This window comes from Lipotes vexillifer, unplaced genomic scaffold (assembly GCF_000442215.2).
Source record: "Lipotes vexillifer unplaced genomic scaffold, Lipotes_vexillifer_v1.1 scaffold382, whole genome shotgun sequence".
Taxonomy (NCBI): Eukaryota; Metazoa; Chordata; class Mammalia; order Artiodactyla; family Lipotidae; genus Lipotes; species Lipotes vexillifer.
The window spans coordinates 10,900,996-10,913,987 of record NW_006780611.1 but is presented as its reverse complement, the minus strand read 5'-3'; the positions used below and the strand labels follow the sequence as shown (position 1 = coordinate 10,913,987).

General features: G+C 56.5%; 2 protein-coding genes across 2 annotated transcripts; one reads left to right on the top strand and one right to left on the bottom strand.

Annotated features, from left to right (window-relative positions):
• On the top strand, nucleotides 1-8,143 carry CDC42EP1 (CDC42 effector protein 1). The gene is made up of 3 exons (XM_007454056.1): nucleotides 1-66; nucleotides 4,777-5,548; nucleotides 6,882-8,143. Exons 2-3 carry the CDS (start codon nucleotides 5,086-5,088, stop codon nucleotides 7,502-7,504), a joined length of 1,086 nt encoding a protein of 361 aa, XP_007454118.1. The 5' UTR covers nucleotides 1-66; nucleotides 4,777-5,085; the 3' UTR covers nucleotides 7,505-8,143.
• Nucleotides 8,144-8,767: 624 nt separating this feature from the next.
• Nucleotides 8,768-10,450, bottom strand: LGALS2 (galectin 2). The gene is made up of 3 exons (XM_007454055.1): nucleotides 10,374-10,450; nucleotides 9,070-9,229; nucleotides 8,768-8,914 (listed from the first exon to the last, which is right to left on the bottom strand). Exons 1-3 carry the CDS (start codon nucleotides 10,439-10,441, stop codon nucleotides 8,768-8,770), a joined length of 375 nt encoding a protein of 124 aa, XP_007454117.1. The 5' UTR covers nucleotides 10,442-10,450.
• Between the last annotated feature and the right edge of the window lie 2,542 nt (nucleotides 10,451-12,992).

The following is a 12,992-nucleotide window of genomic DNA, read 5'->3' as shown; positions in this document are numbered from 1 at the left end:
CGCGCCGGGACGCGCTGCCGACGCGCCCCCCCTTCGCCCCCAGCTCCGGCGGCTCGCGGAGAGAAGGTAACTGCGAGCTGGCCCGCGGGTCGTCGAGCCCGGGGTGGGCGTGGACACCGGCAGGGGGATCGCGGCGCCGCGAGGACTTGGCACCCTCCGCTAGGCTCAAGGAGCGGGGGAGGGGGCCAGCCTGCCAACGTCGCCCCGGGTGCCAACAGGCAGGCCCGGAGCGCTGGCCGCGGGAGCGGCGCCGGGACGCTCCAAGTTTTCGGGTTGTTTTGCAATGTTCCCGGCGGGAAGAGTGGAGCAGAAAATTGGAAGGTAAAGCGGGTTGCGGGAGGAGGGGGCGAGTCGAGGGCAGTCTAGGCTCCTTCCTGCCCTGGGAAAGGAAGGGAAGGAACGGGGAGGGGGCTATGTGTCGGAATGTCTGGCCCCTTGTCGAGGCCGGCGCGGAGAGCGGGAAGTGGGGGGGACCGCTGGGGAGATGGTCTAGGCACCCTGCCCCCTCCCCAACCGCCGCATTCCAGGCCGGAGCAGCGGATGAGGTCATCCCGTCCGGTTCCCCTCGGGCCAAGGCAGCCGGCTGCCCCCTTACCAGCGGAGCGACCCTCCGCATTCTAGCCCCGTACCTCCCAGAGGGAATGTTTTCTGGCCAAAATCTTTCCCGGGACTTCCAATCCCGACTGCCCTCGAGACTGTTCTATTCTTGCCGAGACAGGCAAGACTCGAGAAGTTTGAAGCCCATTTTCTGGATCGGGAAACTGAGGCTCAGATTGGTGAAAGGACTGGCCCGGAGGCCACAGCCGCGCGAAACGCGGCGCAGGGACTGGAACCGAGGACTTGGGGAGACCCTGCCGGAAGCCAGTCAGCCTCGCCGAGCCAAAGGCTGATTCGGCTCTAACTTGGGGTTTCTGGGCAAGTAGTGTCTCCTCCTCTTCCTCCTTCCTCCCCTGTGGCCCAAGGTGCTCCCTCCTACTACTATCCCCCTTGACGTCCTGAGAACGGGGTCTCAGCTGCCAATGTGGACAGCTTACTACCCTCTTTCTGGCCTCAGTTTCCGCGTCTTGAAGTGGCTGGACTCTGAGGACCAGAAGAAGGCAGCCCCCAGGGAGTTAACCCCTTGTTCCAGAGGCCAGAGCTGCCCTAACAGAGACAGGGTCCCGCTGCGCATTGGCAGGCGTGGTGTTACCCAGCGGGACACTTGCAAGAGGGAGGCTATGTGCAGGGAGCAGCCCCCAGGATGAGAGGTGGTGCCCGCTAGGGGCCTGCGAGTGACCCCCAGGTGAGCGCTAGGGTGCCGCGGCCCCCACACCCGCCTCAGCCTTGCCTGTCCCCCTCCCCCCACCTTCATTCCTCCAACCACAGGTGCCTCCACAGCGCCCCCTGCTGGCTTTCCCTAACGCATGGTCCCTGCTTCCGGCCCCAGATCTTGTCCTCATGGTCACCACTGCTATTGAGCAAGCTCCTACCAAGTACCCAGGCCTGACTGTCCTCTGTAGGGTAAACATGAGTACTCCTGGGACGCTGAGGCTGCACGGTGACCACTCTAGCACAGGTCACAGACACCGAATCTGCAGAGCTGAGTCTCCTGCCTCCCAGGCCTGCCCTTCTGTACTCAGCGGCTGGGCATCTGCCCGGACCCCAACATCTCTTCCCCGCACCCCTGGAGTCTTCTCCCACTCCCCTGGCATTTACTGTTGATGTTGGTCGACTCCTGGGGAGGTTCCCAGCCACACCACTTTTTTTGTTCTCTGACGTGGGGCAAGTCAGTTCCCTTTCTGTGCCTCATTTTTTCCATCTGTAAAATGGGTATTTGTGAGCATTAGCAGGTAGTATTCCTGGACGGGTGAGGGGAGATAGGCCACGTTGCTGGACAGCCGGAGCCCTGCTTACTCCAGGGCCAGGTGGGGCACACCTGACCACCAGCAATACCCAGTGGTCAGAGTCAAGTGCCAAATAGGCTGCCATCAAGGGTCCCCAGAATGAGAGATATTAGTGTAAGAATGTTGGCTTTGAAACCCAGCCCTGCTTCAGGATCCAAGGGTTTAATTGAAAGCACCTTCCACTCTTAAAACTCTGCTGTGAGAGGACCAGCTTTGATGCAGTTCTTGTTTTCCACGTGGGAAAACAGGTCCCCGGTAGCAGTGCCCTGCCCTCGGCTCCACATGCCGCAGGTCTCTCTACAGCAGTGGGTGGGGTAGAGATCTTTTGGAGGTGCCCAGAGACATTTGGGAGGTTGGGGCATCACAAGATTGGGGCAGAAGCTGGTCTCACAAGTCAAAGTGGCCATGGGTGTTGGGTGGGGGCTGGAGCCCCTTTTGCTGAGAAAAGAGGGGCTGCTTCTAGAAGCCAGGGAATTGGGGGCTGGGGAGAGGTGGGTGGGGCCCCATGGCAGACACAGTGACCCCTCTTCATGACATTTCAGAATGACACCCTCCCCCCCTCCTCCAGAGATTTAATCCTCATCTCAGCAGAGCAGGGAAACCTGGCCCATGGCAGGTACCTGCCATGTGACCTTGGCCAAGTTCCTTCCCTCCAAGCCGTGGCTTTTCCTGTAAAATGGGCTAACCCTCCAGCTTTTCGGGGCTGTTGGAGAATCAGATGACATCATGTAGTGGCTGGCCAAATGCAGAGTGCTTCATAACTTCAGCAAACATTCCACAAGGACTTCTTGGTGCCTGGGGTGCCAGGGAAAGGGATGATTCAGAACCGCCCCCCGGGGGGAGGAGTTAGGGTTGGGAGAGGATCAGATGGTGGGAAGGGAAGAGAATGTAGTCAGAAAACAAAGCAAGCTTTGTTTTATTGCCTCCTTTGTTTTTATCTTGTTATTTAACCTATTTTGAATTTCAAATAACATTTGAAGGGCAGAATTGAGGTTTTTATGCTTGGAGGTGGCAGCAAAAAATCTTTTTTTAAGTTGACACTCAGATCTAGGTGTTCTTGTTAAGAATCATTATCAACATCTATCAGCTCAGGTGCGGGGCCTGTGGAGGTAAATGACTTGCCCAAGGTCACACTGTGAGGCCACTGAATCCTCCACCTACCCTCACTCGGAAGGTGACAAGGGGTGAACCTTTGGCATGAAGGTATCACAAAGAACTCCTGTGATTAAACTGGTATTGATTTGGCACTTGGCCACCTGCAGAGCCCAAGCTGAGTGCTGGGACGGAGGGAGGAGGGAAAATCCAGGCAGTGGCCCCAGCCTCAGAGTGTGCTATGATCTGGAGAGACAAGACTGGGCTCCACGGGCAGGTAAAGGCTACGTGAGTCAAAGGCTCTGAGTTGACGTCTCTACCAGCTCTTTTTTTTTTTTTTTTAATCTCTCTTCTCATCTTTTATTCTGATAACAAGCAAAATAGCTCACTTAGTGTCTTGTATTCCTTTTTTTTTGAATTTTATTTATCTTTTTATACAGCAGGTTCTTATTAGTCATCCATTTTATACATATTAGTGTATACATGTCCATCCCAATCTCCCAGTTCATCCCACCACCACCTCCCCCTGCCACTTCCCCCCTTGGTGTCCATATGTTTGTTCTCTACATCTGTGTCTCTATTTCTGCCCTGCAAACAGGTGCGGCACGTGGGATCTTCGCGGACCGGGGCACGAACCCATGTCCCCTGCATCGGCAGGCGGACTCTCAACCACTGCGCCACCAGGGAGGCCCTCTACCAGCTCTCTTCATGTGACCTTGAGCAAGCTTGGCCTCTCTGGGCCACAGGAAAACCAAATGTGGGAACATAGGCTCATAGGTGTCCTCCAGCCTATGATACTGGAAGGGGTAGGGTCGGACCAAGAGAAGCTTAGAGAAGACTGGGACTGGGGAAGAAAGTGGGGGAGAGATCAGGAGGGCAGGGAGTAGGCAAGAAATAGCTTTTGGCACCAGCTGAGCTTTTTCCAAAACTTGTTCCCGGGTGACAAGGCTTTTGTCAAAACTATGATAATGTTCTTTCCTGCGGGCCTTCTCAGAGCCTTGAATATGCTCAGGCATGCAGTAGGGCATCTGGAAAAACCACTTTTGACCACAGGATCCTTCTTCCAGGAAGCATCTAGAAGGCAAAGGGTTCTGCTGTTTACACAGCAGTTCACAAAACCTTCACCGGGCACCTCCTCCCTCCTGGCCTTGCTGGAAGACAATTTAACCCACCGAGAAGGGAGGTGACTTACTCAACCCACCAGCAGGAGGCCCTTGGGGTTCAAGGGCTCTGGGGTTGGGAGCCCTGCTTCACCATTGCCTACTGTGTGGCGTCAGGCAAGTCCCTTCACTTCTTTGTGCCTCAGTTTCTCCTCTCTATAGAGCCTCCCTCAGGGCTGTCGTCTGGGTTAAATGAGTGATGAACTTAAGCCATTGGCGCTCAGTAGGTGCTTCATCAGTGGGCGCCGTATAACGACCACTCATACTTTTTACCTACACACAGCTTAAGTGTACAGCTCGATGAATTTTTGTGCCCCCTCCCAGTCTATACCTGTTCAAAGGCAACCACAATTCTGATTTCTATCATATTGTTTTGTTTTGCCTGTTCTTAAATTTTCTGTACGTGGAAATATGCGATGTGTCCTCCTTTGTGGGTCTGTCTGCTCAGCATTTTCTCCATGTTCCCCATCCTTTGATCGGGGATCTTAGCTCCCCAACCAGGGAGGGAACCTGCGCTCCCTGCAGTGCAAGCACAGAGTCTTAACCACTGGACCGCCAGGGAGTCCCCATTTGTTCTCTTCAGCTGTTATTCTTTGGACCCAGGCTGCCCCCAGGCCTACCACTACTTTTCTTTCTTTTAGGTCTCCACCCCTGGGCAGGAGAGGGGCTGTCCACATTTGAGGCACGTCCGGTGCTTTCTGTGCTCTTGGACAGAACACCTACAGCTGCTTCCACAGGGCTAGGAGCCAGGCCTCAGGGACAAACAAGCCATGGACTTCCCATAGCCTCAGCATTTGAGGGCAGCACCTTAGGAGAGCAGGGGCACAGCCTCCATCCACCCCCTTTCACCGAAAAGGAAGGAGCTGAGAAGCGGACCCTTAGCCCAGCCCAGCGCCCTCCCCAGGCTCCCACCGTGGGCATGGACCAGCAGCTGTGAACAGCCAGAGCCAATGCCGGGCCCCCAGGGGGCCGGAGGAGCCCCAGCCATGAACCTGGGCAAGCTCTCACCCGTGGGCTGGGTGTCCAGCTCGCAGGGGAAGAGGCGGCTGACTGCGGACATGATCAGCCCCCCACTCGGGGACTTCCGCCACACCATGCACGTGGGCCGTGGCGGGGACGTCTTCGGCGACACCTCCTTCCTCAGCAACCACGGTGGCAGCTCACGGGGCGCCCACCGCTCGCCCCGCAGCTTCCTAGCCAAGAAGCTGCAGCTGGTGCGGAGGGTAGGGGCACCGGCCCGGAGGATGGCTGCCCCACCTGCGCCCTCACCTGCTCCACCCGCCATCTCCCCCATCATCAAGAACGCCATCTCCCTGCCTCAGCTCAACCAGGCCGCCTACGACAGCCTCGTGGTGGGCAAGCTCAGCTTCGACCGCAGCCCTGCCACCTCCACAGATGGCCACTCCAGCTACGGTGAGGGCCTGGGCTATCTGCCTATTTGTCAGAGGCTGCGGCCCAGAGGGTTTGATGGTTCAGCCAAGCCTCGAAGTGAGCTCTTTTCCCCAACGGCATTTCAGCCCCCGTGGAGGTCAGGCCCAAACCCCAAATCATGGATGGAGGGCAGGGGTCACAGGGTGGGAACCTGCTCACTCCCCAAAACACTGAGGTTAAGAGGTGAGGAGATGGGGTTTGAGTTCTACCTGCCCCTGAGCTTCCCCTCGCCACCCCCAGGCTCTTGGCTGGGCCAGCCTGCTCTAGCCCCCTTCAATGGAAGCACCTCCCTTGTGTCAGAATGATATAGTGGAGAGGCAGAGAGCCAGGGCTCTGGATTCAAATTCTGGTTCTGCCTGATTCCCAGCGAGCCAACTGACCTCTGTTAAGTCAAGTCCTGGCCTGTATAATGGGCCCCTCGGGGTCACTGCTAAGATTCAGTGAGATGATACACATATTCAGTGTGGCCCAGAATCTGGCACATAGTAGGTGCTCAGGACACAGGAGCTGTTGCTGTGTCGTTATGTGAACAAAGGTTCCTGTAACTTGGCAAATTTGGAAAACCACTCGCATGGACAGAAGCCAGAGGCCCTTCCTGCCAGGGTGGGGAGTGGCAGGTGTAACCTTGGCTCCCCCTCTGGACAGCTCACCTGGGAACCGGGGCCCCTGCTGCCACCTGGTGGCCATTTCCTGCCCTGCAGCTTTGCCCCAGCACCGGAGGCTTCCTCCCGTGCTCCGTCTCCAGGGGTGATGCTTAGAATCTCACTGAGGGCTGGTCCACAGTCCCACCGCTCTATCTCAGTCCTGGTAGTCCTGGAGCCAGGGGCTGGGACAGAGGACCTTTGGAGGGCATTTGCCTGTCCTTTGGGTCTTGATTTCTATGTAGTCAGACTCTGGCTGCTGGTTCCATCCCTGTGCCCACAAACCAGCCCGTATACTATAGGTTCATGGCAGGGAGCCAGGGTCATACAAGTTCACAGTCGGGACTGAGAGTCAGGAGATTTGAGCTCCAGGCTTGGCTCCAGCCCATCAAACTCTGTGGCCCTGGGCTAGCCCTTCCCCTCATCCCAAACTGAGCCTCACTTTCTTCATCTGCAAAATAGGAATGAGGACTATGTAAATTTCCAGGGTTGACAGGAGGATCACACAAGAGACTATGGGGCTCACTGTATTGGAAAGATGGGGGAAACTGAGGCCAGATGGGGGAGTGACTTGCTAAAGGCCACATAGCAAGCTGGAGTTGGTCCTGGCTTTCCCCTCCCTAGTTCCTGGTTAGGGACCCCAGCTATGATCCTGGTCCCTATTTCTCTTCTAGGCCTGGACTCCGGGTTCTGCACCATCTCTCGCCTGCCTCGCCCAGAAAAGCCTCGTGACCGAGACCGTGATAGCTCCTTCCCCTCTGAGCCTGAGCTTCGCCGCTCTGATTCCCTCCTGTCCTTCCGCCTGGACCTCGACCTTGGGCCCTCTCTCCTCAGTGAGCTGCTGGGGGTCATGAGCCTCTCAGAAGGCTCTGCAGCCGAGACCCCAGCCCCAGCCCCTGCTGCAAATGCCACAGCCCCTGTTGCACCCCCCCCGACCCCTGCCTCAAGCCCCCCACCCCGTGGACAGTGCCCCAATGGGGTAACCCTGGGGTTGGGCCCAACAGCCGAGGCGAGGGCCAGCCCGGTAGGAGAGCGTCCCTGTGCACCTGCTGACATAGGCCCCGGCAGGCACTGGGGAGCAGGCTGTGGTGGCAGCCAAAGCAGCTGCCACTACGCTGAGATGGATGCTCGGCGGGAGCTGGTCGAGGTGCTGCCCCAGGCTCGGGCCTCTTGGGAGAGCCTGGACGAAGAATGGGGGCCACCGCAGGCAGGCAGCAGGGCCTCTGTGCCCAGCACGGTGCAAGCCAACACCTTCAAGTTTGCTGAAGCTGAGGAGGATGACGAGGTCAAGGTGTGAGCGGCTGGGCATGGGCTCGGGACCCCAGCCAGCCTCGGGGCACCGCCTATGAACTCCCCAGGCGCAGAGCCAGCCCCTCACCTGACAGCTGGGTCCCGCCAACGAAAGATGGGAGAAAACCCAAGTTGTCCCGAGACCCCTCCACACCTCTGCAGGACAGACATGGGAGGGAGGCCAGAGGAGACCAGGCTTGTCCTGGGACCTGGGTGTTCCCATGGGCCGTGCTGGGCCTCCCCGCGTCCCCCCACTGCCACTCTGGACCCAGTAGCCATTCCTCGGGCCCACCCGCCACCCCAGGCCATCCCCACCAGCTGGAGGGCCTCGCCTCACAGTGCAGCCTTTGTGCTGGGAAAGCTGCCCTTGCTGGGTGGGGGTGGGGAGCATAGCACACAGAGCCTTTGTCCCCTCTCCCAAAGGGACCGCCTGCCCCAGCTCATCCTGGAGTTGCCCCCAGCAGGGTCCCCACTGCCTTTCTGAGAGCCCCAGCCCTTGCTAAGGCTGCTTCCCCGACATTCCCCCTGCCACCCCACTTGTCCCAGAAGCCTCAGAGAAAAGTCAGGTGTGACCTCACAGTGGGGGAATCCTACTTTCCCGTGCACGCCAGACCTGCCTCTGGGTCCTGATTAAAAAAGGCTTTTTGATAAAAGGTGTCCTGCAAGATGCTTGAGGACCTGGGAGGACAGTGTCAGCGCCACCTGCTTGAGTCCCCTAAGCACTGGGTTTGGAAAGCCAAGGACTCCCCCATGGGGCCCCAGTGAGGGGAGGGGCCGAGGCATTGGGTAATGAGTAATTAGGCCGGAATGAATAGCCCTGCGATAAGAGGCCCAGGTGGGAGCCCTTATCTATAGTTCCGGGAACAGCCCCGGGCCCAGGTGCCTGGAACCATAATCCCACAGGGCAGCTTGGCACTTGCCCTGGTGATAAAAGGGGACAAGCAGGCAGGACTGGTGGCTTAGAGGTGTTCGGGAGCACATCCCAACCCCCATGTGGCAGTCCAAGGACTTTATGCCTCAGTTTCCTCATCTGTATCATGAGGATGCTGGGAGCATTCAAATGGAAAGCACCACAGTTCCTACCATGGAAAGACTCTATAAAGGTGGATTCTTTTGTTGGTTCTTAGCCTTGGGGGATGAGCACAGAGGGTTAGGAACAGCAGATGGGAAGCGGAGACCCAAGGGCTGCTGATTCCGCGTGACTGGAGGTAGCTGGGGGTCAGGAGCCGGAATCCGCTCCGGGGTCTTGCGTTCTGGCGAGGTGCTGCCCTCAGTCTAGCTTGAAGGAGGAGATGCTGAACCCGCCCTGCACACTCAGGTAGCTCAAGTGGTTGTGGCCCAGCCTGTTGGGAAAGGTCAACTGGTGCCCGTCTGGCATCTTCACCTTGAATTCGTTGTTCTCGAAGGTTATGAGGAGCTGCAGTGGGAGGGAAAGCATTAGGGAGGCAGGAGCACCCTGGAAAGGGGCCACAGCAGTGCCTGGTGGCTCAGATGGTGTCTAGGCCAGGGTGCCCTACCATCTTGGCTCTCCCCTTGATATCCTCCTCAGGCCCCTTCCGCCTTTGACCTCACCTTGACCTCTGATCCCGGTCCGAAGCACATGTGACTGTCCCGTTGCTCCTGCCCCCAGCTGCTGCCATCCCATGTGTTGCAGACGACGGTGGATTCATCAAAACGTGGGTTGAAATGCAGGTTCACTTTATCTGTCCCCTGGCCCAGATTAATCACAAAGCTGCCGGGGAAGGAGTAACAGGTGAGAATAAGGGGCCAGCCCTGGCTAAAACAGCTTGGGTCGCAGCGTTGACCACAAACTGGAAGAATCACCAAAGGTTGTGTTAATCGAGGTCTGTGCCTTAAAACGAGGGAGGTGACAACTTGATCAGACTTGGCACTGGAGTATCACATTCCATTTAGAGCACAGACTAAGGTTCCTGACAAGAGGGTAACTAATAGTGACATTTCAGGAAATGAAGGTGTCTATCCTGGGGGAAAGAATTGCTGTTCTCAACTATCTGAAGACTCATTAAGTTTGGCCATAAATAGTTGGACACCTAAAGTAGTGAGCTCCCTGTCATTAGAGGTATGCAATCAGGAGTTGTGTGATCTCTTGAAAAGATCACTACAGGGGCCTGAGTTAGATAGACCTTCAGGGTCCCTGAGAGTGGGATGTTCTGAGTCATGGGGTGCCTTCATTGGGACGTCTCAGACCAGAGGTATCCCACATTTCTGCAGCCCTTAGGGACCCACGCAGGAGAAAGGGGTGATTTTTCTCTTGGCTCCTACACAATGCGTCTGCCTGCCCTTCCCCAACCAAAAGTTGATGGAGATCAGTCCCAAGAAATGCTGACATTGTCCTGCACACCGGAGAGGCTAACGCTGAGCTGTAACACCTGAGGCGGAGAAATGCCTCTGATTCTAATGGAGAGAAAATAAGACCATTTGGCTGCCCCTGGCGGCTGTCGCTGGTATAATGCGTGTGAAAGGCCGGCCTCTGACCCTTCAGCTGGGTCAAGAGGGTGGTTCCCCCAGCAGAGGACTGGGCGGAGCTTCCGGGATTTCTCACTTGCCCCTTCAGCGTCTGTTGGGGGCCAAGGAAACTGAGCACATGGCATCCACTGTGAATTCTGAAGCCTCAGATGTGAAAGCAGCCCTAACAGAAGAGGAGCCAGCAGGGGTGTGGGAGGGGTTGAGAGCGTGCAAGAGTGTACAAAAGGCCCCTGGTCTGAGGGCACTCTCGTTGTCTGACCATTTCACAAGGCTGCCCTTCCCAGCCTGCTCCAGGTCTGTGGGCAGCCCCCCTCCCCCTCCTGCCTCACCTGCCCCCACTGGCTCACCCATCAGCATGTCCTGCCTCACCCTCCCCCCCACTGGCTCACCCATCAGCACAGTCTGCAATCTTGCCCTTGATCTTCAAGGTTGTCCCCACCTTCATGTCCATGTTCATAATCTCAAATTTCCCCTGCACCAACAGAGAAACAACCCACACAAATCAATCACACACGTGCCCAGCCCATTCACCAGCACCATCCCATCCCAACCCGGCCCCAGGTCTCACTCTCCCTCTGCCCACATGAGAGCACAGAGCTGGGAAGGGTAAGAGCCAGAGTGCTCAGATCAAAGCTTCCCAGAGTCCCCCTCTTGCCCATTTTGCTTCACTCTCATCCACTGCAGCCTGAAGAACAGCCAGATCTGGAGACATAGGGCCCAGCTGAGGGAACCTCAGTTTGCCCATCTATGAAATGGATAGAATGACTACTGCCCACCTCACTGTTCCCACACGTGTTCAAGTGATGATGCACAGTGCCCTCTGCAAAATCCTCCAAACAAGGATGTGCTTAGTTCTTGCACAAACTTGGAGTCATTTTACTGACAGAAAATGACTGTATCACAGGCAGGTCTAGGCCCATCCCAAACGAAGAATCTATAAAACTCCATAAGTCACATGTCTGAACATGTCCATCAAAATCCCTCTCCATACCTCACTTTCCTCATCTATAAAATGGGCTAATTTGATTTATTCACTCAGAACCAGTTGCCAAGCGTCCACTGCGTGACAGATGCTGTTGGAGGCCCTGAGGTTAATAGCGCCTCCGTTGAGCTGGTTGGGAGGCTGAGAGCTCACGTTTGTGAAGCCCACAAGTAGGGCACAGGCTAAAAGCAAATCAAGGGACTGTGGTCATTATGCTTATTTATTGCTACTACAGTATCCATCTGCTTCCTATTTTTCCATCCACCTTGGCACTGTCTGAATTTCCATATAGCAGGGGTTCCCACAACTTTACTACGGTTAGAGGGAGGCTCTCGAAGCTGGGTTTTCAAAGCTCATCATCCCAGCCTGAGAAAATGTCCAGTTTTCATATCCATGGTTGGAGGGTGTGTGGTTGGGCCACATAGGATATAGCAGCCACCAAATATTTAGAACACTTTATGGGAGAACATGTTTACATTGTGGGATTTCTGTTCACTGATTTTTTTTTTTTTTTTTTTTTCTGGAGGGAGCACACCTGGGAAGCCCTGAACCAACTCGTGGGACTGGGGCGCTTTGCTGAAAGTCAAGGGCGGTGTCCGGGGGTGGGGGGGGATCAATATTCCCCTGCTGGCAGCTGCCTCCTTTCCATGAAGATGGAAAATAATCTGCCAGTTCATACACAGGGGTAGGGCTGCCCAGTTCTCCTGGAGGCAGTGCATTTTAAAAGGAAGGCCTGAGGGCTTTCCTGGTGGCGCAGTGGTTAAGAATCCGCCTGCCAATGCAGGGGACACGGGGTTTGAGCCCTGGTCAGGGAAGATCCCACATGCCGCAGAGCAACTAAGCCCGTGCGCCACAGCTACTGAGCCTGCACGCCTGGAGCCCGTGCTCCGCGACGGGGGAAACCACCACAATGAGAAACCCATGCACCACAACGAAGAGTAGCCCCCACTCGCCGCAACTAAAGAAAGCACACGTGCAGCAATGAAGACCCAACACAGCCTAAATAAATAAATAAAACAAATTTTTTTAAGAAAGGAAGGCCTGAAAGAGGCCTTGCCAAGCCCAGGAGAGTAGAGCATCACAGCACGTCAGACCCTATGATGCCTCAGAGCAGGGTTTCCCAGCCTCGGCACCCTGGACATTTGGGCTGGATCACTCTTGTGGGTCTGTCCTGTGTGCTGTAGGTGGTAGAGCAGCATCCCTGGTCTCTATCCACCCGGTGCCAGTAGCACCCTCCCCCCAAGTTGTGATGACCAAAAATGTCTCCAGACGTGGCCAGACGTCCCCTGGGTGGGGGGAAATCTCCCTGCCTTTGAGAAAGTGGGTTTCGGAGGCAGGAGGCCTAACTCCTCAGATGGGCGCTTAGGGTAACAGCTGGATCACCGGCCAGACTGGATTAAAATTCTCCTTCAGCATCTCACAGATAGACAGAGAATGCCTTCCTTAGAGAGGTTATCCAGTCCGTCCCAAAGAGGAACATGGGCGCCCTGCCACCAAGCAGACCCTCACAGCTGTGTGCCCTGCGGCACGCACAGTCCCCACCAGATGGCGTGAGGACTCTCCTGTCTCCTCCTAGTTGCATGCGCCACCCACCAGGACCCTGGGACACTCAGGGTGGGACTGGGATGGGGAGAAGCACCCCTGCTGCCCCTGTACGTCCTGCTGGCTGCCTGGCTCAAACAGAAGAACCTGAGACCCCAAAGCTGCTGCAGGGCAGGGGCATGAGAAAAGCCGGGCTCGGGGTGTATCTGGACAAACAGGGATGCCCGTGGGAGGGGGCCTGACCCCCCTGCTTAACAAAGCCTGAAGCCCAGAGAGAGGCAGGGAGGCAAAGCTGGGGTCGGGGTGGGGGCAGGTGTCAGGGGTCGGGATCTAGTGCCAGCTCTGCCCCTAGCTGGCCAAGTGACTAGGGGCCAGCTGTGCCACCTTCCAGTCCTCGGTTCCCCCATCTTTAATATAAGAGGTTTGGACTAGGGGGTCTCTGAGGAAGGAGGAAAAAAAGGGAGGGATGAGATGACCAGGGGAA

Excerpts from the sequence above, each read along its gene's own strand:
- LGALS2 (XM_007454055.1), bottom strand. The coding sequence starts at position 10,441 with ATGAACATGGACATGAAGGTGGGGACAACCTTGAAGATCAAGGGCAAG. Across the intron at positions 9,230-10,373 it reads ATTGCAGACTGTGCTGATGG|CTTTGTGATTAATCTGGGCC; the intron begins GTGAGCCAGTGG and ends CTTCCCCGGCAG. Across the intron at positions 8,915-9,069 it reads GACCGGGATCAGAGGTCAAG|CTCCTCATAACCTTCGAGAA; the intron begins GTGAGGTCAAAG and ends CTCCCACTGCAG.
- CDC42EP1 (XM_007454056.1), top strand. The coding sequence starts at position 5,086 with ATGCCGGGCCCCCAGGGGGCCGGAGGAGCCCCAGCCATGAACCTGGGC. Across the intron at positions 5,549-6,881 it reads AGATGGCCACTCCAGCTACG|GCCTGGACTCCGGGTTCTGC; the intron begins GTGAGGGCCTGG and ends TTTCTCTTCTAG.